The sequence below is a fragment of the Gadus chalcogrammus genome, chromosome 6 (assembly GCF_026213295.1).
Source record: "Gadus chalcogrammus isolate NIFS_2021 chromosome 6, NIFS_Gcha_1.0, whole genome shotgun sequence".
Taxonomy (NCBI): domain Eukaryota; kingdom Metazoa; phylum Chordata; class Actinopteri; order Gadiformes; family Gadidae; genus Gadus; species Gadus chalcogrammus.
In genome coordinates, this window is record NC_079417.1 from 23,450,278 (window position 1) to 23,471,345 (window position 21,068).

The 21,068-nt window shown below is 40.9% G+C and overlaps 1 protein-coding gene and 1 long non-coding RNA gene across 2 annotated transcripts; one reads left to right on the forward strand and one right to left on the reverse strand.

The window, feature by feature from the left end:
- Positions 1 to 5,262: 5,262 nt before the first annotated feature.
- LOC130384908 (G2/M phase-specific E3 ubiquitin-protein ligase-like) lies at positions 5,263 to 9,729 on the reverse strand. Its single transcript, XM_056593306.1, is given in 6 exon segments — positions 5,263 to 6,491; positions 6,494 to 6,604; positions 6,817 to 7,031; positions 7,685 to 7,857; positions 8,960 to 9,012; positions 9,573 to 9,729. Coding segments are annotated over 6 exon segments (843 nt in total). The 3' UTR covers positions 5,263 to 6,357.
- A 10,365-nt stretch (positions 9,730 to 20,094) lies between these two features.
- On the forward strand, positions 20,095 to 20,527 carry LOC130384966 (uncharacterized). The gene is made up of 3 exons (XR_008895948.1): positions 20,095 to 20,163; positions 20,262 to 20,355; positions 20,439 to 20,527. It is a non-coding gene; the product is annotated as an uncharacterized LOC130384966 (long non-coding RNA).
- The last annotated feature ends 541 nt before the right edge of the window (positions 20,528 to 21,068 follow it).

Sequence of the window (21,068 nt, forward strand, 5' to 3'; positions counted from 1 at the left end):
GGGTCTACGAGTACGCTAATCTGTGTTACAGGTGCACAAATCCTTTTGCTACAATTATTGCAGCGCAGTTGGTGCAAAACACATTCGCACACCCGTGTTTCATAATCTGAGAACATGCCCAAAAGGGGTTTCATTCGTAAACCCAAATTTGAACAAATGCATCAGAAGTTGCACATCTGTGAACGCTATGTTAATTCAGCATTTTAATGAGCGAGCACAAAACCATTTTACAACTGCTCGAATCTGCTCCTGCAAGTCTCAGCTGTGGGGATTTTTGCAGGTTGTTTTGCAACACGCCTAGGTGGTAAATGTGTAGCAAAAGTATTCGTATCCGTAGATGACAGAGCGTCCGTGAGCGGGACATAATAGTCCCGCCCATAATTTCCTAATCCAATGAAAATCGCCGGCAGGGATGCATTTCTCAAATTACAGTGACGGCTGGTGGTGATTTTGGGTGGGTGGGCTAATGAATGCATTACATTTATCAATACTTCATAGGGCTCCAGACGCCATGAGGTCACCATTATATCTCTGTTCATAACTTTCATATAATGTGAATGATTTTTAAACAAGATTAAGGTGTAGAGAAAGGCATGTCTTTATTTGAAGCACAATTATAAATAAAAAGAAAAATAAGGTGTTTAAAGTGCTTCACTGAGCTGAAATTGAACATTTCGAACTAAACCATTAAGCAAAATAACACTTTTTTTGTGCTTAAAGTATTACACAATTAAAATGTTGACTGGACTTTTTTTTGTTTTCTTCCTAAAACACTGTTATATTTGATTAGGAGCTCAATTTCGAAAAATATTTGTTCAGACAAATGTACAATTTCAAGGTTACGTACAAGCCTGCGCATGCGCATTAAATACAAAGACGCTTACGACTACTGGACCAAACCGCAGTGTTGCCAACTTAGCGATTTTGTCGCTATATTTAGCTACTTTTCAGACCCCTTTGGCGACTTTTTTTCAAAACAGCGACAAGCGACAAATCTAGCTTCTTTTTCAGTTGCTATTGGTGACTTTTGGTGAGGGGCGACTTTCTCTACACACTTGTCACGTCATGTTGGGTTATTTAGACAGCTTTTTAAATGTTTCGATACGAAACGTAGTTGACCCGCTTACAAATGCACTATTACCGGCCATATTCTGACCGCACTCCTGACAGTAAATCTGTACATCGTTTGGTTGATGTGTCCCCAATCTTTTCACTTCCAATTTTTCCTCCAACGACATTAAAGAAAACCGATTAGAAAGTAAATAATCCACTTCATCCATTTTCATGCTAACGCCCGCCATACTGCACTTGCGCTACTGTGCTGTGATTAGTCGAAGGTCACTGTACTGTAGCTACTGTGCTAGGTCAGCCTTTGGGCTAAACTAATTTAGCCCAAATGGGAAGCATATGAAGGGGGCGTGTCAGGGCACCTGTCAATCAACGTCAATGGAAGCTTACGCTACTGCGCTTGGGCTGAATACATTTAGCCCATTCACAGGAAAAAAACGAAGATATATATATCCTGGGTTTTTCTGTAATTTTTTGGTTCTGTTGCTCCTTTAGGTTCTACCAAAATTTAAAACAATATGTTCTAAGTTTTTAATAATATTTTTTTTATTTTCACTGTAAGAGGGCTTAGCCCTGTTAGCCAATTTATACCAGCCGTCCCTGACTGGGACCCATCGCGTGCCAGCCATGGAGCTATAAAGATCGCAGCATTCTCAGCGCGGGTACGTTTCTTTCTGGAGAAGTGAAGAGGGCGTCCTACTGAACGGAGGTGGGTATCCTACATTATGTAAAATGAAATGACTTAGTTCAAGTGAATTCTCCCCAAAGTATTGCATTAACATTTCTGAATTTATGTTTTGGCGACCATTAAAATACATTCAAGGACATTTGCGGCATGTTAATGAAATACTTTGGGGGGAATTCACTTGAACTAAGTCATTTCATTTAACATAATGTAGGATACCCATCTCCGTTCAGTAGGACGCCCTCTTCACTTCTAACATATCATAGAAAGAAACATATCCCGCGCTGAGTATGCTGCGATCTTTATAGCTCCATGGCTGGCACGCGGTGGGTCCCAGTGTAATTTGAGAAATGCATCCCTGCCGGCGATTTTCATTGGATTAGGAAATTATGGGCGGGACTATTTTGTCCCGCTCACGGACGCTCTGTCATCTACGGATACGAATACTTTTGCTACACATTTACCACCTAGGCGTGTTGCAAAACAACCTGCAAGAAACCCCACAGCTGAGACTTGCAGGAGCAGATTCGAGCAGTTGTAAAATGGTTTTGTGCTCGCTCATTAAAATGCTGAGTTAACATAGCGTTCACAGATGTGCAACTTCTGATGCATTTGTTCAAATTTGGGTTTACGAATGCACACCTTTTGGGCATGTTCTCAGATTATGAAACAGGGGTGTGCGAATGTGTTTTGCACCAACTGCGCTGCAATAATTGTAGCAAAAGGATTTGTGCACCTGTAACACAGATTAGCGTACTCGTAGACCCTATTTTGTGTTTACAATGGTATAAAAAATACATTTATTTTTTTTACGACTACAAATGTACTGTTACACATTTTTGACTTTAGAGTACACATGCAAAATAAATATATACGACTTCAAATTTACTGTGACTTTAGTGTACGCATTCAAATTCTGCAGTTACAGGTGCTAAAGACTTTTGCTACAATAATACCTTCATACTTAAAGTCTCACTCCGAGAACCTTAAAATATGAATCAATCCATTAGAAGTATGAAAATATCTTCCCGGTGGGGTAACGGGGCAAACAAGGTGTCCTTTGACGTCTACGTTTCGAGGCGATTGCAACAGTGCCACACATGATCATATTTGAATATGTTTCGGGGTAGTAATTAGCTGTCGATTTTGGAGGCCTTTATCAATAATGACCAGCTATAGATTTGCTTTTTTTTTTTTTTTTGACAAATTACATGTTATTTAGCATCTACACGTTAAGCTGAGTCCAATGAGATCAAGCTCGCCCTCTTGCTACACCGAGATCATGTCCTAGACCTAGGTGTACCATGTAAAATACATGTTACCCTTTTCTTATGAGGGGCCGTTTAGGACATAACTAATTGAGACACTCTCACACACATACCTATGAAACACTCTTACACTCACTAGTACTGAAACGCTCACACACTCACTACTGAAACACTCACACATACATACATACATACTCTTCTGAAACACTTACACATACATATGAGAAACACACACGCATACATACATACCTCTGTGGCATATACACATACATATGAAATGCTTACATTCATACAAGTGAAACATTTATACGTATCTATCTGAAACACTCATGCAAGCACATATTTGTATAAATGTTTCAAATGTATGAATACGTTTTTCAGTTATATGTATGTATGCTCTTACATGAGGATGTGCAAGCGTTTCACATGTAGTATTCATACCAGTAATTTCAGTAGTGACGGTGAGAGCGTTTCAATAGTGAATGTAAGAGTGTTTCATAGGTATGTGTGCATGAAATTCCAAGGTCAAGGTCGGCATTTAAACCGGAAGGCGGGAACAAAGAGTGCCGGTTTCTAAGCCAACGGTGAAGAGCGTGACATTTCAGCCAATCTAAGCCAACGGTGAAGAGCGTGACTGACATTTCAGGTTTTTTGTGTTATTGAATATGAATATGAAGGTGCAACTTTTAATTATTTTGATCAGTCTGGAGGCTTTATTTGTAATTGGCAATCGCGATGAAATCATATATTTTCTAAATAGGGTGCTGCGCTGCGTTGAAAGCCTACAGCAAGACCCGGGAGACGAGAGATGTTTTAGAGAGCTTAATGACCACACCATTATATTAAATTCTATGTTGTCCATGGTTCGCTCTAGGTAAGGACCTGATGGAGAGACTGTTGTCTTTTTGCAGTCAATATGTTTTTGTTTCAGTAGATTGTGTAATTTTAGAACTAGGCCTAGAAATACTCAAGAAAACTGCCTTCCTCCGGTTCCACCTACAGCCAGACTTGGCATTCCATGTCGCCCACGATACGACATAACAGTTGAGCAATTTAACCAGTGCCTGGGACTTGGTTTTAACTGGCAGGGAATTGCTTCTTTTTTCGGAATAAGCCGTCGGACTGTGTTCAGACATAGGCAACGTCTTGGTGTCGGACCTTTAGAATACACGTCCTTGACCAATGTAGAACTTGCATCAATCGTGAGGGAGATTTCCATGAGTACCCCGAATGCTGGTGAGAGATACGTCATTGGAAGTCTACGGGCTCGCGGAATTCGTATCCAGCGCTGGAGGATCCGTCAAATTCTGCAGGAGATTGATCCCGTCGGACGGTCATTGAGACGCAGTCAAGCCATTCGCAGAAGGGTTTACAGTGTGCAAACTCCAAACGAGTTATGGTATGTGTGCTTTGGGCCATTGACAGGTCTATTCTTACAAGTTATGGCTTGCCTAACATTACTGTTTGTGATCCCTGTAGGCCTATTTATATTACCTGTACAATTTTGATTTAAAAGTTTCGCTCATAGGCTTCCCAAGATTAGAACTAGCTGACTTCCCCCAACCAAGGACTGGTTTAGCTCCATTGAGTAAAAAAAAATACAATGTAGGTAGGCCTATCCCTGAGTGTGTGTGATCAACACGATCATTTTGATCACCATATTTTACATAAAAGTGATCGTGATCACAGATCACACACACTCGGGAGATTAGCCACATTATGGTTAACAAGATTAATAAATATTTTGAATATTGTTGATATTTGGCTGTTCACCATGAGTTCATTGTTTTATTGCTCAATGGTGATCTTGCCCGGCTATCAGTTGGGGAAGCTACATAACTGATACTAATGGACAAATAACACAAACATACAACCTTTTTTTTACCCTAAGGGTTCATTAAGGTCTCGCAACAATATTTCTGGCCCATAGAGATGGACCACTTGTATGATGTGACCCTAAATAATTCTGAGTGTTTTTCCAGGATTGTAACAGCTGTCACTTCTTTCTTTTATACAGGCATATTGACGGGAACCATAAATTGGTGAGGTGGAGAATGGTGTTCCATGGCTGTGTGGATGGGTACAGTCGCTCCATCATATACCTTGAGTGCCTCAATAATAACAGGGCATCAAGCGTTTCGAGCCTGTTTCAGCAAGGTGTATCTGACTTTGGTCTGCCTTCGAGAGTACGGAGCGACCATGGAAGGGAAAACATAGAAGTTGCCCGATTCATGCTGAACAATAGAGGGGTGAATAGAGGGAGTATGATCATGGGGCGCAGCGTACACAACCAAAGAATAGAGAGGCTATGGGCAGAACTAAACCGAGTCGTTTCTTATTACTTCTCTGACTTATTTACGTTTATGGAAAATGAAGGCATACTTGACTCTCTTTGTGATCTTCATTTATTTTGTTTGCATTACATTTACTTACCTCGGGTTCGAAGGGGAGTAAGAGAATTCAGGAGCCAATGGAATAACCATGGACTCTCTACCCAAGGAAGCCAAACCCCATTGCAATTGTGGCATAGAGGTGTTGTCAGTCATATTGGAAGCAACAACACAGCTATACGTGGTGTGTTTCAGATTGATCAACATTTAGGCACTGATAATGGTGAACCGCTACCTGCAGTAGAGAGCAGGAATAATATTGAGGTTCCTGAAAACAGTGTTCATGTAAGCAACAGTACCATGCAAGAAATTCAAGAATTAATTGACCCATTAATGAATGATGGAAATCATGGAATACAATTATTTCTGTCTCTTTTACATTTTTTGCAAGCAAGACATCCCAGAGGACTAAGTGAATGATTCTCTAGTGTGCAAAGTTGAGTTGGCTCTTAGCCTAAGAATTTCACTACTGATATTGATGTTGCTAGTTGATGTCTAGTATGTCAATAAACTTGAACTTGAATTAAGAGATGGGGCTATTATTACATAGAACATTTATTAATATGTAAATGTACCTGTATAAAAAAAATGTAGATTGGACACATCTACATTCTGCAACAGAACCCCCAAGCTCATTCAACAAGTAAAGTACACTTTAATTAAACTTGACAATAAAAACAAATTCATCAAGTAAACTGGCTCCATTCTTACTCAAACAAACAGGACAAATGTAAGCCCTTACTAGGAAATGTATCCACTGAAGTTAACAAAGCAAGCAAACTTGTGTCTAGTGTGAATTCAGTAATTTGAATTTCCAACATATACACATTTTTGGAGTGGATACCGACATTACCATGTAATTGTACAATAAACAAAATGTCAGATTTTTTTTTTTTTCTTTTTACATACTGTTACATTTTATACTTTTGAACTTTAAATTCATCATCTATGGCATGCCAAACCCCTGTGTGTTTCTTATTGCAAAGTCCATGTTGGTCTTAAAACAATCGTACGTGCTGTAGATCGGCAGTCGAAGACAGCTGATGCAGGTGTTGGCAACAGGGAACTTGCTGCTCCACCACTAGGGTGAAGAAATTCAAGAGATGGTTGAGGAGAAAAGCCGATTGGTGGTACTGCATCAGATCCAGTTGCAAATGCTAGGATGTCCCCCAACTTCTTTGATCCATCTTCCTCTGTGGAGCAAGCAGGACAGCATAGAATTAAGCACGGAACACAAACTATATTTCAGGACTTTGTTGGGGTGGAAGATAAATATGAATGAGAGACAGACCAAATACTTTAAATCATAAACTTTGTCATGTTAACACCAGAAGCTTGTTTCCCTTTTCCTAGAAAAGTGCACATATGAGTTTCCTGAGTTGTTCTCTCTATCTCTCACACATACCTTCAACATCTTGCAAATAGTCCCTCCAGAAAGCAACTACTGTTCTCTCCTCTCTTTTCTGGTTGCTCCCCTCCTCTGACCACTGGATGTGGAACAGCCCATCAACCTGGTCAGCGGTCAGCGGCCTTGGATTGTAGCACATCACTGGACTGAACGATTCTGGATGATTCTGGATCTGCTCCAGGACTCCAAGCGTTTTTAACCCATCTCTGAACCTATGACAGTATGGGAGGAATGGTGATTCAATGAAGAGTTCACTCTTTTGCATGAGCGTGTGGCGCTCAAATCTTCCCCGTCGCATAAAGCTGAGCCTATTTCATGCCACTGTGGAGTCCGTCCTCCTGTATGGCTGCGAAAGCTGGACCCTGACGCCCACCCTGCAGAAGTCCTTGGATGGGTGCTACACCAGGATGCTACGAGCAGTGCTGAATGTAGACCAGAATGCCCACATTACCAACAAGGATCTGTACGGGCGGCTGCCGAGGCTCAGCCAGAAGGTAGCATCCAGGAGGATGAAGCTGGCCGGCCACTGCCACAGACATCGGGAGCTCCCGGCCAGCAGGCTGGTCCTGTGGGAACCAACGCGCGGGCATCGATCGCGAGGACGTTCCGCGCTAACGTACGTGGACGTGCTTAAGAAAGATGCGGGAGCTGAAAGTTCTTCGGAGCTGGCCGGGTGTATGGAGAACCGAGAGGATTGGAGACTCCGATGGAAGCTCGTCTGAGGACGACCGAGAGAGAAGCGTTTTTAACCCATCTCTGAACCTATGACAGTATGGGAGGAATGGTGATTCAATGAAGAGTTCACTCTTTTGCATGTGTCAGGCATCAAACAACAGGATTTTCAATTTAACTAAATTTAAAATACCTTTCAAATGGTCCACGGACTCGGTTGATGACTTGAAACATCAAGACATCTTCCACAAGTCTATCCCTGTCGTCAACACTTTTCAGTGGCTTCAGACAGCCTGCATTGGCAAGATAGTCTTGGAGAGGTTCAGTTGACTTGGTGAGTTCCTCCAGAGTTGTTGATTCTGAAACCTAAAAATGATTAACAGTTTATTTTTTAAAAATCAGATAAAATTCTCATCCAAATTCCAGTTAAACATTATTCCAGTGACTACTTTTAGCTCAAAACTCAAATTTTCTCATATTTCAACACTGCTTTGCTAGAGGTGATTGTAACTTTGACGTTAGTGGCTGATAACGTGCCAGTGATATGATTTTACTTTTAATTGGGTAAGACTACTTCAGTCCAATGAACGCAACCTGGGCACTTCGTCACATCCAAAATGATATCTTGTGGCAGATGCATAATACCACAGTGTAAAACGGATATAAACGGATCCATTTAACTGAATTGGGGGCACAAATGATAAGACAGATAGATAGAGAATGCTGAATATGATGAAATGAAAATGCAACAAACCTTTTGTATTTTCTCACGGATTTCGGAGTCGGCGATGTCCCCAAGGTTTGGTCTAGATTTCTCTGGCCCTTGAACTATGCAGTCAAACAATGTTTGGGACAAGAAATTTGGTGAAGGCCCTCCATGTACCAGACTTACTGCAATAGCCCTTCCTGTAACAAAGTATCGGTCCTCTCTGACAGCTGAAAAAAAAGAGAGGTAGAATTTAGGTAGTGTTAGCATAACCTTTTAACTGTTGCCATGGAAATGCCTTAAAGTCACAGTTTGTAATCTGAGTTTGGCACCCTCTTTGGTACCAGGGTAGCCACACTGGCTTTTTACAGTGTTAGGCTATTATTTCAAAGGATTAAAATCACTATGAGGTTCAAAATGGAGTGGGAGCCATAATCTATTTTACAGGGTATATAATTATTTCATGAAAACCAAAAACAAGATGATGGCTACCTGATGAATCAAGAGCCAAGTTGAGGCTCCCTTCTGTTCCCTCAAACACTGAAGACTGTGCAAGAGCTTCTGTAAGCAGTCGAAGAAATTCTCTTCTTGGACCACCAAGATCCACAGCTTCTTCACTTGTTCCTTTGTCGTCAGAAAATCTCACACTTATCCTGTGTGTCGGGTCAAACGAGATTCTTTTAAAGCCCCGAATGGCACCATCCAGCACAGCAGCACGGTTTATGTTGAACCGGTTGACTTGGTTATGGTTGATCTTTTCACCAAGCGTAGATAAAATCTCTTGTACAGGGACACTTCCAGATTAACTTTCTTTTCTGAAAGCAAACATCAAAGGGAAAATAATGTTTAGATCACTGTTCCAACCATACGCAGTTATAGTGTAGCCATTTGTGCATACACACATCCACCTGATTTTCACTTACAGACAAGGACAGTGCTAGCTTATTATTTAACGTTGTAATAACTTTTAATCCTCACTTCAGCTAACTGTCCTGTTAATTGTAGTAATTTATAATTTTACATTGTAATGAGATCTTATACAGAATGTCACTAATTTATATTTTCAAGTTTTACCAACATAAAGTACTGTTTTAGGCCAACAAATACAAGTTGCTTTTTTTTTACAGTGCATACTTACAATAACAATGGTGTGTTTTAGTCTAGCAAAAGTTAAAGAACAGAACAATCATCAAAATTAGCACCGGGAGCAATCAACAAGACCTCAAGTAAAAGAACATTTTGTTTAATAAAAGGCAATATTTCAATACTCACATCTGGTCTTCCATGCTGGCCGATAAGGCAGTATACAGATCCTCATCTCCATCTTCATCAGATGACAGATCGATAACCGAAAGGTAGGCTCTGTAATCGGTACTTGTGGTGGTCGATTGTGGGGTACTGTCTGGAACAAGGCTGCTGGCCACGGTGCTCGCCGGTGCCAGGCTGCTTGTCGCCGACATGGTGGGGTGGTCCAGCTGATCCCTGCCAGGGTTGAATAGACCGCTTGCTCTGGTGGCGACTGACCGCACCATCTCTACGTCCTCCTCCTCCTCTTCGCAGCAACTTGTATCAGAATTTTCAGGCTTAAAACGGGAAAGAATTGATTGCAGTTAATATCCCATAGTCATTCTATCAACTAGCCTACAGTACCTCAAACAAAGATGCTGTAGTGGTTTTCATACATTTTGTGCAATGTATTAACTTGTGAAAGAACGATATATTTCGAAGATCTTATTGCTTGTCTGTTTAGTTGTTGGGTACTTCACTAAACCAGCAGTAAAAAATTCAGCATGTCGGATTGGTTTAAAGTTACAGCCTATATGCAACTTTCGAAAATAATTACAGTACATGCACAATTAGGTTACTTTCAAACTCAGAAGTTACAGATAACACCTACATACATACCTCAAGTTGTCTGGAGGGCCTCACATATAGAGCCTTTAATTTCAGAATTGTATGTATTAAACTGGCATCGAGTGGCTGGCCATCCCTCAACATTGGTGCAATCAGCTTGTTGCCACAGGCCATCAGTAGTTCACAGTTGTGCGCAAACCAATTGAGTACATATCAGTGATTAGCCATTTTGAATGTTGAAGACACTTCTAGAATGTATGCAAGAAGATCCATACAATCTTGTGTAATGTTGTATTGTTTTTGGTGGAATTAACTAAATAGTCTAATAATGAATGTATTAATTATAAAGTAATTCTGTTAAGATGTCTTAAACCAGGGCTCTACAGTGCTCCCTTTTTGGGGTATATGGCTCTAAAAATGTATGTGTGCTAACAAGAAAGTTTATTTTGGAGCACTTCTACTTACTAGGATGTATGTATGTATTGTATACAGCTATACCTTAAAGGGGTAGTTCGGAATTTTGGACATAGGGCCTGATTCCCAAGTGAGCATATCACATTGGTATTCTATATCACTGGAGACAGTTTTCAACACATTTCATTCAGTCCTTTTAGTTGCAGAGTTCGCTCGTGCTAGGCTAGCGCACGGCAACGGACAATACTAGCCTGCTATTAAAAACAGTCTTACCCACTCCACAGTACACCCGAGGTAAATCAATTATAACGACAGACTATAAATCGAAATGTCTGTTTATAGAATAATGTTAGAAATAAAACCAACCTTGCATTGCATTGCATTTTGAGGGAATTGCGGGGTCTCAGCAGCAGTGTTTATATTCCTGTACGTAGGCTACGGCAGCGGCGGACTGATACCTAGGTTACCTGCCGCTGTCATTGCTACAAACGCAGAGTACAGTGAACGAAGGAATTCTATAAGCGTATTCAATTAACAAGATACGCCCACGTTTGGAGGAGTTAGCGATGCATCTGCTTTTGAAGACGATTATGAGGAATTTGTTGTATCCAACGAACCGTACATGTACGAGCCGGTGTTTTGATGTCCAAGCCAGCAGAAACAAGCCACAGTTGAGTCCTTTCTGGATCTCGCACTGGAAATTGGTGGAAACTTTGTGGTGCCCATCTGTACCGTTTATTTCTACAATTTCTAAAAGCACACTGAACCATCATGTTGCCTAGTCGTTCAATTGCGCTTCTGTCCCACGCTTCTGTTTACGTTCTTCTGTCGTGATTCGGTTACACACCTAACCAGCGCATAGTAGAATTCCGCTTCTGCTGAGAAAGTAGTCCCTCGATGATTCATGCGATGCAAGGTTAGTTTTATTTCTAACATTATTCTATCAACACAGACATTTAAATCAATAGTCTGGCGTTATAATTGATTTACCTCGGGTGTACTGTGGAGTGGGTAAGACTGTTTTTAATAGCAGGCTAGTATTGTCCGTTGCCGTGCGCTAGCCTAGCACGAGCGAACTCTGCAACTAAAAGGACTGAATGAAATGTGTTGAAAACTGTCTCCAGTGATATAGAATACCAATGGCATGCTCACTTGGGAATCAGGCCCTATGTCCAAAATTCCGAACTACCCCTTTAAGGGCATTTGTCCTTCTTGGAAAAAACATTATCGTTTAATTAGATAAGTAAAGGTCTCCGAATACAGACTACAGTGAATTGGAGTCTGACTGGCTCTGCTATAATGTTAACGCTACATACCTCACATCTTCGGGAATTTTCTGCTTAAAAGCGTTACGTATTTCCCGGAGAACTGCCCCATGGTCCCAGGATTTATCGAACTCGAAAGCATTTAATATATGCCCTCTTTTGTACAATTGCTGTTTCCTCCGCTGCTTGACGACTGTGTCGTCTGAGGGACTGAGCAGCAAAATAACGTCCTTGTTGAACGTCCTGTGGTACGGGGTTTTCTGTCTGACTCTATGAAAAACAACACGTCAGACGAGCCAACGTTAGTGCTATCTTCCCACAAATATGCTATCGTAAACACACCTATTAGCCCCAAGCTATTACAAATTTTAATAGTTGTCACCTGTGATAAGCGGGTAAACCTCAATTTAAAGAGGGAGAGAGATATCGGTGTCGGTTGAAAACTGTATGACCCTCACAAGTTCTCGACGTCGCGAAATCGAATTCGCGCAGTTCGTTTCATGACAGTTTGTACACACATAAATAAATGGCTATCTAGTACACTTAATTACGCTCTACAACTGTAATGTTTTGCACACATACCATTTAAATACCCCTTTTGGGCTGGAGCTTATGTTGTTTAAAATCCGTTATCCTGGTTGACACCGAAATTAATATTAAGTAACGTGTACCAGCGAGTGGGGGGCTAATAGGTCGGGCTACGATAGCTAACAAGCAACATTACCTTTACGTTGCTGGCTAGCCAATATTAGAACAATGCAAATGAATGGTACGGTACAGTTATCTTACACAATAAAAAATAAACAATTATACTTACTTTTGCCTGGGTTTAGCTTTCCATGAGCTAAAAGTTGCCCTTGCTTCATAACGGGGACAATAATTCAGTAGTCCGTTGACTGGTGCGGGTTGCATGCTGCTGCTGCTAGACCCAGGTTGGTACAAAGACCTAATTTCCGAATTAATTGAATTGGCAGAAGGTGTATCTAATGAGTTTGTTACGTTATTAATAAGTGAAGGCGACTGTAGTAAGTTCCTCAGTAAGGACACGGCTTCAGCGGTTAAAAGGCTATTGTCTGCCATTGACGGTTAGTGTAAGTAGTAAGTGAGATAAGGTTATTAACGGTCTGATTACTGAGGTAATGTCGCTCTTGACGGTTGGCTCAGATTGGCGCGCTCTGGCTGTTCAAAAATGCACTCTTTGTTCCTGCCTTCCGGTTTAAATGCCGACCTTGACCTTGGAATTTCATGCACACATACCTATGAAACACTCTTACATTCACTATTGAAACGCTCTCACCGTCACTACTGAAATTACTGGTATGAATACTACATGTGAAACGCTTGCACATCCTCATGTAAGAGCATACATACATATAACTGAAAAACGTATTCATACATTTGAAACATTTATACAAATATGTGCTTGCATGAGTGTTTCAGATAGATACGTATAAATGTTTCACTTGTATGAATGTAAGCATTTCATATGTATGTGTATATGCCACAGAGGTATGTATGTATGCGTGTGTGTTTCTCATATGTATGTGTAAGTGTTTCAGAAGAGTATGTATGTATGTGTGAGTGTTTCAGTAGTGAGTGTGTGAGCGTTTCAGTAGTGAGTGTAAGAGTGTTTCATAGGTATGTGTGTGAGAGTGTCTCAATTAGTTATGTCCTAAACGGCCCCTCATATTTTCTAGAGTGTCATGCTTGGTGTCATTGGACTCAGCTCAACGTGTAGATGCTAAATAACATGTCATTTGTCACAAATTTCTATCGGGAATTTCTAATGCTCATTATTGATTAAGGCCTCCAATTTCGACAGCTAATTACTACCATTAAACATGTTCGAATATGCTCATGTGTGGCACCGTTGCAATCGCCTGGAAGCGTAGATGTTGAAGGACACCTTGTTCGCCCCGGGGCTGATGTATTACTGTCAATGAAGAGGGGGGAGCACCCCCACAGTGTATGGGGGCAAAGCGAGCGGCCAAAGCGAGCGGCCGAACGGCCCCTCCCAACTTGGACTGCTCCGCGGTCTGTAATTTCTGATTGGCTCAGCCTGACACACGGCCGGGTCCCTTACTTCTCGTTGATCTCACTGAAGTTACACAGAAATACGAAAATGTCAAAAAGGAAAAAAGGTGGTGGAGAGGAAAAATAATTGGGTGGCGCTCAGAAGTTGAGGTTGAAAAGGAAAAAAATGTTAGAGCAAGACGCAGCCAAATGTGCTAGGAAGCATAGCGAGCTCTACATCCAGATTATTTTGATGACAAGCTGTTTGTTTTCTCTAACTATATAAATCCAACTATATCAATTAAAGGTCCCATGACATGTTATTTCATGTATTCTTTAATATAGGTATTAGTGGGCAACTAACACAGTATTCAAAGACGTTCCCGAAATTCAGCCGTGGTGCAGAGATACAGCCACTCCGAGCCAGTCGCACATTGAGCTTCCCCCAAATGCGCTGTTTTGGTGTCTGTAGCTATAATGCAAATGAGGAGGAGCGAGGCGGGTCAAGGAGGAGGGTGGGGGTGTGGCCCTGAGCAGCTTGCAGCCACGGTACCATGCGCTCTGTTTACAGTGGATGTATCGCAATGGCGAGGCGCACACAGCCTTTAGCCGTGTTCTGTAAATATTCTAGAACACACGGGAGTCCTGGAGCTCTATATCTAAATATTATCATATAGCCTACATAGACATATCATATAATATATATTATCACGGCCAAAAGCTGTGTGAGCCGATATTATGAATCTCAAACGACCTCGTTTGACGTTCCTAGTTCTTCAACGTCCTCATCAAAGTGAAGTAGACTGAACCGCGACAAGGAGGAGAAAGGGATCGTTGCCGGTCTTAGGTCCCTCAGCGGGGCTCAAGCGGGAGACATTCGCCGCCAACAATCCCTTTCTCCTCCATGTCGTGGTTCATGTGTTTGAGGGAGTCAAAGCCAAAGTTCCTTCCCCCCAATTCGTTCTCAACCTTGGCTGAGATAACCCCCAATACGAGTCTCGTTGTAGAAATACCAGAGACGAGAGTCCGACGAGGAAGTGTACAACACTTGCGTTACAGTCCTGGAGCTCTATATCTAAATAATATCATATAATACATAGAAATCTGTATCATTTAATACACATTATCACGGCCAAAAGCTGTGTGCGCCTCCAGACGATATTATTAATCACAAACGACTTTGTCGGGTTCTGCGACGTCTCTGGTTCTTCCACTTTCACATCAACCTGAAGTCGACTGAACCGCGCGCTGTCTGCTGCCAGCTGCCTGCTGCCGGCTGCCCGCTGCCGGGCGATGGTGCCTCGCAGCAACCGGCGGCAAGTCGCAGTTCATGTACTTCAGCGAGTCAAAGCCAAAGTTCCTTTCCCCAATTCCTTCTCAACCATGGCTGAGATAACCCCCAATACGAGTCTCGTTCTAGAAATACCAGAGACGGGAGTCCGACGTGTTATGCGCCATATAACACCAAAAGCAGAACGGTTTTCCAAATAATAAGGAAGCGTACAACACTTGCGTTACAGTCCTGGAGCTCTATATCTAAATAATATCATATAATACATAGAAATCTATATAATTTAATACATATTATCACGCCCAAAAGCTGCGTGCGCCTCCAGACGATATTATGAATCACAAAAGACTTTGTCGGGTTCTGCGACGTCTCTGGTTCTTCCACTTTCACATCAACCTGAAGTCGACTGAACCGCGCGCTGCCTGCTGCCGGCTGCCCGCTGCCTGCTGCCGGCTGCCCGCTGCCGGCTGCCCGCTGCCGGGCGATGGTGCCTCGCGGCAACCGGCGGCATGTCGCAGTTCATGTACTTCAGCGAGTCAAAGCCAAAGTTCCTTTCCCCCAATTCCTTCTCAACCATGGCTCAGATAACCCCCACAACAGTCACGTTGTGGAAATACAAGACACGTCAAATAACCGGCAAGAAACACTTGCGTTACAGTGTGTGTATTCACACACACACACACACACACACACACACACACACACACACACACACACACACACACACACACACACACATGTGGCGCTCGCACGGTCGAGTCTCATTGGCGGGCCAACGTCTCTGGGCGGGCCAGGCAGAGTAAGGGGAGCAGCTGAGATTCTTGGTGACGTCATGAATACAGACCTTCCAAATCAGCGCGCTTGAGCCTCCGTTTTTTCAAAGGCGAGCAGAACAGCTAGTGCTCGTTTTACACTAAACGCAAGTTTTAGCCACTGTGGGACCATAGGCAGGCTAGGGGAACTCATATTTATGTTAGAAAACCTCATAAATTGAGATTTTCATATGGGACCTTTAAGGAAAGTCTGTCTGTCTATGTGTGTGCCCTAATTTTTGGGTCAACGGCTTGACCTATCACTCTGAAATGTTGCATAGCCCCTCAATATATATCCGGCCAGAGACTGACAGAACCATTTTTCTAATTTGTCAATGCAAACGTTGGTTAAAAAAAAGCTTGATTAGGGATTTATGTGAAGCATTTACCAGCAGACAATGGCCCTCATTTATCAAACAAACGTAGAAATGAGCGCAAATCTGAACGCATGATTCATCTTACGATAGGACCCACGTGAGATTTACGAAACCTTCGTATCACACCAATCCCAGCGTACGAAGGATCTTGGTGTTGATAAATACGGCGGCTGAGATCGATCGTAATTAAAGTAACACGCCCATATAAAAGCACGTCTTCAGAAGTCTCGCCCCTAACTTTTACGACATGGAGAAACGTCCAACGGTAAAATAGAGAGACCCAAATGGAGACGCTCGGGTCACTGGTGGATGCGAACCGTCTGGTTTTATTTGGTAGCCTAAAAGCTGGCATTAAAGGCCAGCAAAAGAATGCTATATGGAAGGAAATAACTGTTGCAGTGACTAGTGTTTCCAATGTTCGTCGGGCTATGGAAGAGGTTTGTTAATTAAATTAATTAAATAATAAATTAAATTACAACTTCTGTTATCCAGCTTAAAAAATTTCACATGCTATTGTTTGCATTCCGTTAAAGTTATTTAATTCCGAATAAGGTGAAGAAAAACTGGTCCGACATGAAGTTCAGCACCAAAAAACGTGTTGCGGCTGTGAAGCCGGCCAAGCAAGAAACGGGAGGAGGCCGGTGCAGTGCGACTGCAGCGTAACTCACCGAGATGACTCTGACTCAGGTATTGCGTTTGATCGCCTAGTTTCTTGCCTTAACTGTGGCTCCAAAGCATTGCATAGCTCCATCAGGAGATGCCTTGGGAGACGAAAACGACTCAAGAGCCATTCATCGCCCTCCTTAAAAAAATCGGCGCGGTCTCGAAAAACTCTCTCGTCTGTACGTTGAGGTCCTTAACAGAGCCAGATCTGCCATCGCTGAGACACGGCCACCTATTTGGCAAAGCTCCTGTTAATATAGACAGCTGAATAAACATTTCACCTGTCACATTCTAATTATTTTCATAGCAATACTGTTTTTAATTAGGCCTGACTTGATTGTAATTGTTTGAACGGCTGGGCTAATTCCAATTTATTTAGTAATTAATACAGATGTTGAACATGGGCTACTTGTGCTGCACTATTCATCATTGAAATACCCGTATGTTGCGCCAAAAAAACTTGCGTACACGAGCTCAGACCTGACGTGAGATTTCATCGCAGCCTGCGCTCACGTTCAAATTGATAAATGCCAAGCTCAACGTTGAAATGAGCGTACGTCCATTTTACGCACGTTTTCTGTCGTACGCTCGTTTGATAAATGAGGGCCAATGTGTATGTGTGTTACAATTTTTTTACACTAAAATAATTGTATCTTGCACTATTTAATAGTGCAAGATACACTAGTTAATTTTTGCGTAATGTATTTATATTTTCCTGCAGGCCCTTTTATTTTTTATATAGTTTGTATGGTGAAAGTACATGGGCATAAATGGAATTTCTTCCATTTCTTGTGTTCAATGTTCAATGTGTTATATAGATGGTAGGTACGGTATGACCACCTTAAATAATACAGTCAATGTCCCGCTCAATATCATTTCATCTGTCATTGTCTCTTTTTCGAAAAAAAATATACTTTAAAAAAGAAATGCCTCGTAAATGTGCAATGATAAACTGCTCTAACAGTGGAAACGGATTGTCCGTCTTATCGTTTCCCAAGGACAGAAAAAGGTAACGTTCTTGCTTGCTCCTGTATGAATGGCCCTAAGCTACCTGAGGCTGCACCTGGTAGGGAAAGTTGCGCTGCAGCCCGGGTAAAATCGCAAATGGCTTATTCAAGTTGCTCGCCAGACATTCTCTAAAGTGTCGAGAGTCAAGCACTTACCTAACCTTAACCGATTGTTCCATACAAATTGTTTGTTAACGATTTAACAACTTCAACATCTGCTATTACAGTCGTTTTTTTTTTTGTAGGACTTGGGCTAATGAGCTTGCACAGAGGGAAAACCATCTACACCACTTGTCATTGATTTCTATGCATTCACTGATCTTTACAGATGGGTTTGTTTTAAGCCATTGAATATAATTGCTCTGCCCTGCAACACATTATAAGCTACACATGTTTGTTAAATGAGAAATATGGTCTCGGTTACATTGAAACAGTAACAGTTGTATAACAGAAATTATACAAACATTATACCAACATTGCAACAGGCAACTTTATTCAAACATCACACTAACAAGAACACAATAAGAACAGTAACTAATAGTAAATAATTTAAAAAAAAGAGAAATGATTTAACAACACTGAACATACAGAACAGAGGCAGGGAAAAAGGACAGAGGAAGAAGACTTGTCCGTTGTCACAGCATCAAGGTCCAACTGTAGAGATCAAGAAAGGAAGAGGCATGAGGAGGAGTACGACAGAACACTGCTCTCTAGGAAATTGTTTACTGATGTAAACTAAGTTGATGCAGTCTTAAAATTATGATTCTAATCCAGGTTTCCATTTCAGGAGAAAGAAATGGCTCATAATCGTTAAAAAAAAAAAAGCTTTATCATCGGCACTAGTGAGGATTAAAAAAAACACTCTCGTCAGCGCATTTCTTTTTTTTACATTAGCTCACTAAAACTCTGTAACAAGTGTATTAAGCAAGAAAAAGCCTTACCTCCAACAGCGGCGTTATCGTTGCGGGAAAAGGGAAACTGAAAACTGCAGAAACTGCCGTAAAGCAGTACCTCTGACAGTATGACAATGTGTGACGTCATCGCTTTTTTTTAACGCCCTTTTAGAAAAGATACGTGACCTTAAAAAATGCAATATTCAGCTGAGTTTATTATCTTAGCCCCTCCTTTTGAACCCAACTTTCAAATTACTTGACAAAAAATGACATCCTGAGAAAAGTGGATTCTGAGGATAAAACCCATAGGCGGAGTACAACAGACGGAGTTCCATCACCATAGGCTCCCACTCATTCTGGACTCGCCTGCGAGCGCCCGGCGTGGACAGAGATTATTACTGCAACCAATCCAGAAAACCTGAACTAACCAGCGAGTGTTATTCCTCATATTAGACATTCTCTGGTAGGGTCCAGCTGCAGCCCCGGAGAACAACACCCTGGCGTGAGAACAACCCTGGCGCGACGGAAGTACTCTGGCGTGATGGAAGTGATTTATTTTTTTAACTTTTTTTTACACACCGCTGAATTGGATACCAAAGATGAACCATGGAAGTAAATGTGACTGTCAATATGCTTAATATATCCTATTGAGTAATATTCATGTAAAAGTTGGCCGTGGTTTATTTAATTTTTGCCAAATTCGAATATAATAATACTGCGCCCTTTTTGAAAAATTAGCCGCACTTCGTTCATGGAAGTAAGTGAGAGTTAACCTGTTCATAATAATTATTAATATATTGAGTAAAATTCATGTTAAAGCCGTGCTGTGGTTTATTTAGTGTCATCCGTAATCACCAATGTGATACTACAGCAACATGATTTAGCAAAACTGTCATGCGTTTTTTATTGTCTAACTTTTAAGGAATAAATCGTTTTTACTAATATTATGTTCTACCTTCATGGTTCATGGACTTCCACCACAGGTATATGGGAACGACTGTGGGATCTTCATGATTATGGTATACTCAGTTGCAGACTTAAAATGTACTGAACACTAAGATATAACAACGCGTGTGAATGTTGTCACCAATTACATTTTTCCATCACAGTATGCTTGGTACCTTGCCATGGAGGCACCGTTTGACTTCACTGTTGTAATTACATTAAATGAAGAAAGAGCTGACAATTGAAAAGATACGTTTAAAAAAAGAATTGGATTTTTGACATATGTAAGGTTACAATATCGAAAAATTCATACTTGTATACATATTTTATCATCATTGTCAATTCTTGGAATATCCCCTTACTTTAGAAAGACATGCCAGTCATCAGAACATGGTGGTGCACAGTACTGCTTGAGAACTTCCACCTGGATGGGTATGTTTTTGTTTATTTCAAATATGAATATATACCTCAACCCCTAATATTAACAAAATATGTTTAATTCCTACAATCATTTCTCTTTATTTATACAGGCACGGCAGAAGGTTCCCACACTTCATGGAGGAGGCCAAACAAATGGCGGCTGGACTACTTCCACCAGTCTTCAGACTGAAGCGAAAAAGAGAAGTGAATGACGTTTCCAGTGACAGAATACAAATAATATATTGTATAGGCTTAATATTGATTTGACTGTTTGATTCTTTTGACAGTGAGTTGGAGCTGATGGCAGTCAGCATGAAGAAGCTATATCTTTAAGCTTCTGTAGATTATTTGTTAAATAAATTGTGAGGAAACCTTGGTGTGGTTATTCTTCAATGTATATTTATATCAAATTATGATGATATACTTTGCAAAAAATTAAATTTGATTCTATTAGACATATTAAAACAATTACTTAATTATAATTACTTAATTCTGATGGTCAATTACTTAATGAGTAAAATGTATAACACACAATTCCATTAAATAATTGTCTACACACTAAATCAGTTTATTCGTCTAAATAACATTAAGAAAATTAAGCTATAAAAATGCTGAGGTATTTGTCTAAATAACGTTTTTTTTAACGTTTCTTTTTGTGTTATGTTAATTCAAGCGTAAATAAGTTTATTTGTCTATAAAAAAAATAATTGGTCACGCCCCTTCCGGTAGAGCTCATGGGACCTATGAGATCGAAAAATATGAATGGGTGTCAATGGAGAGAAAATAATTATTTTATGGTCCCAGTCTTTATATGCCCTGGATTACACATATGTTGTTTGTGGATTTAAATGATAATTTTTCATGCAAAGAAAACTAAAAATTTTCATGAAGAAGTTTGATAATTTTAGGTTTTATGT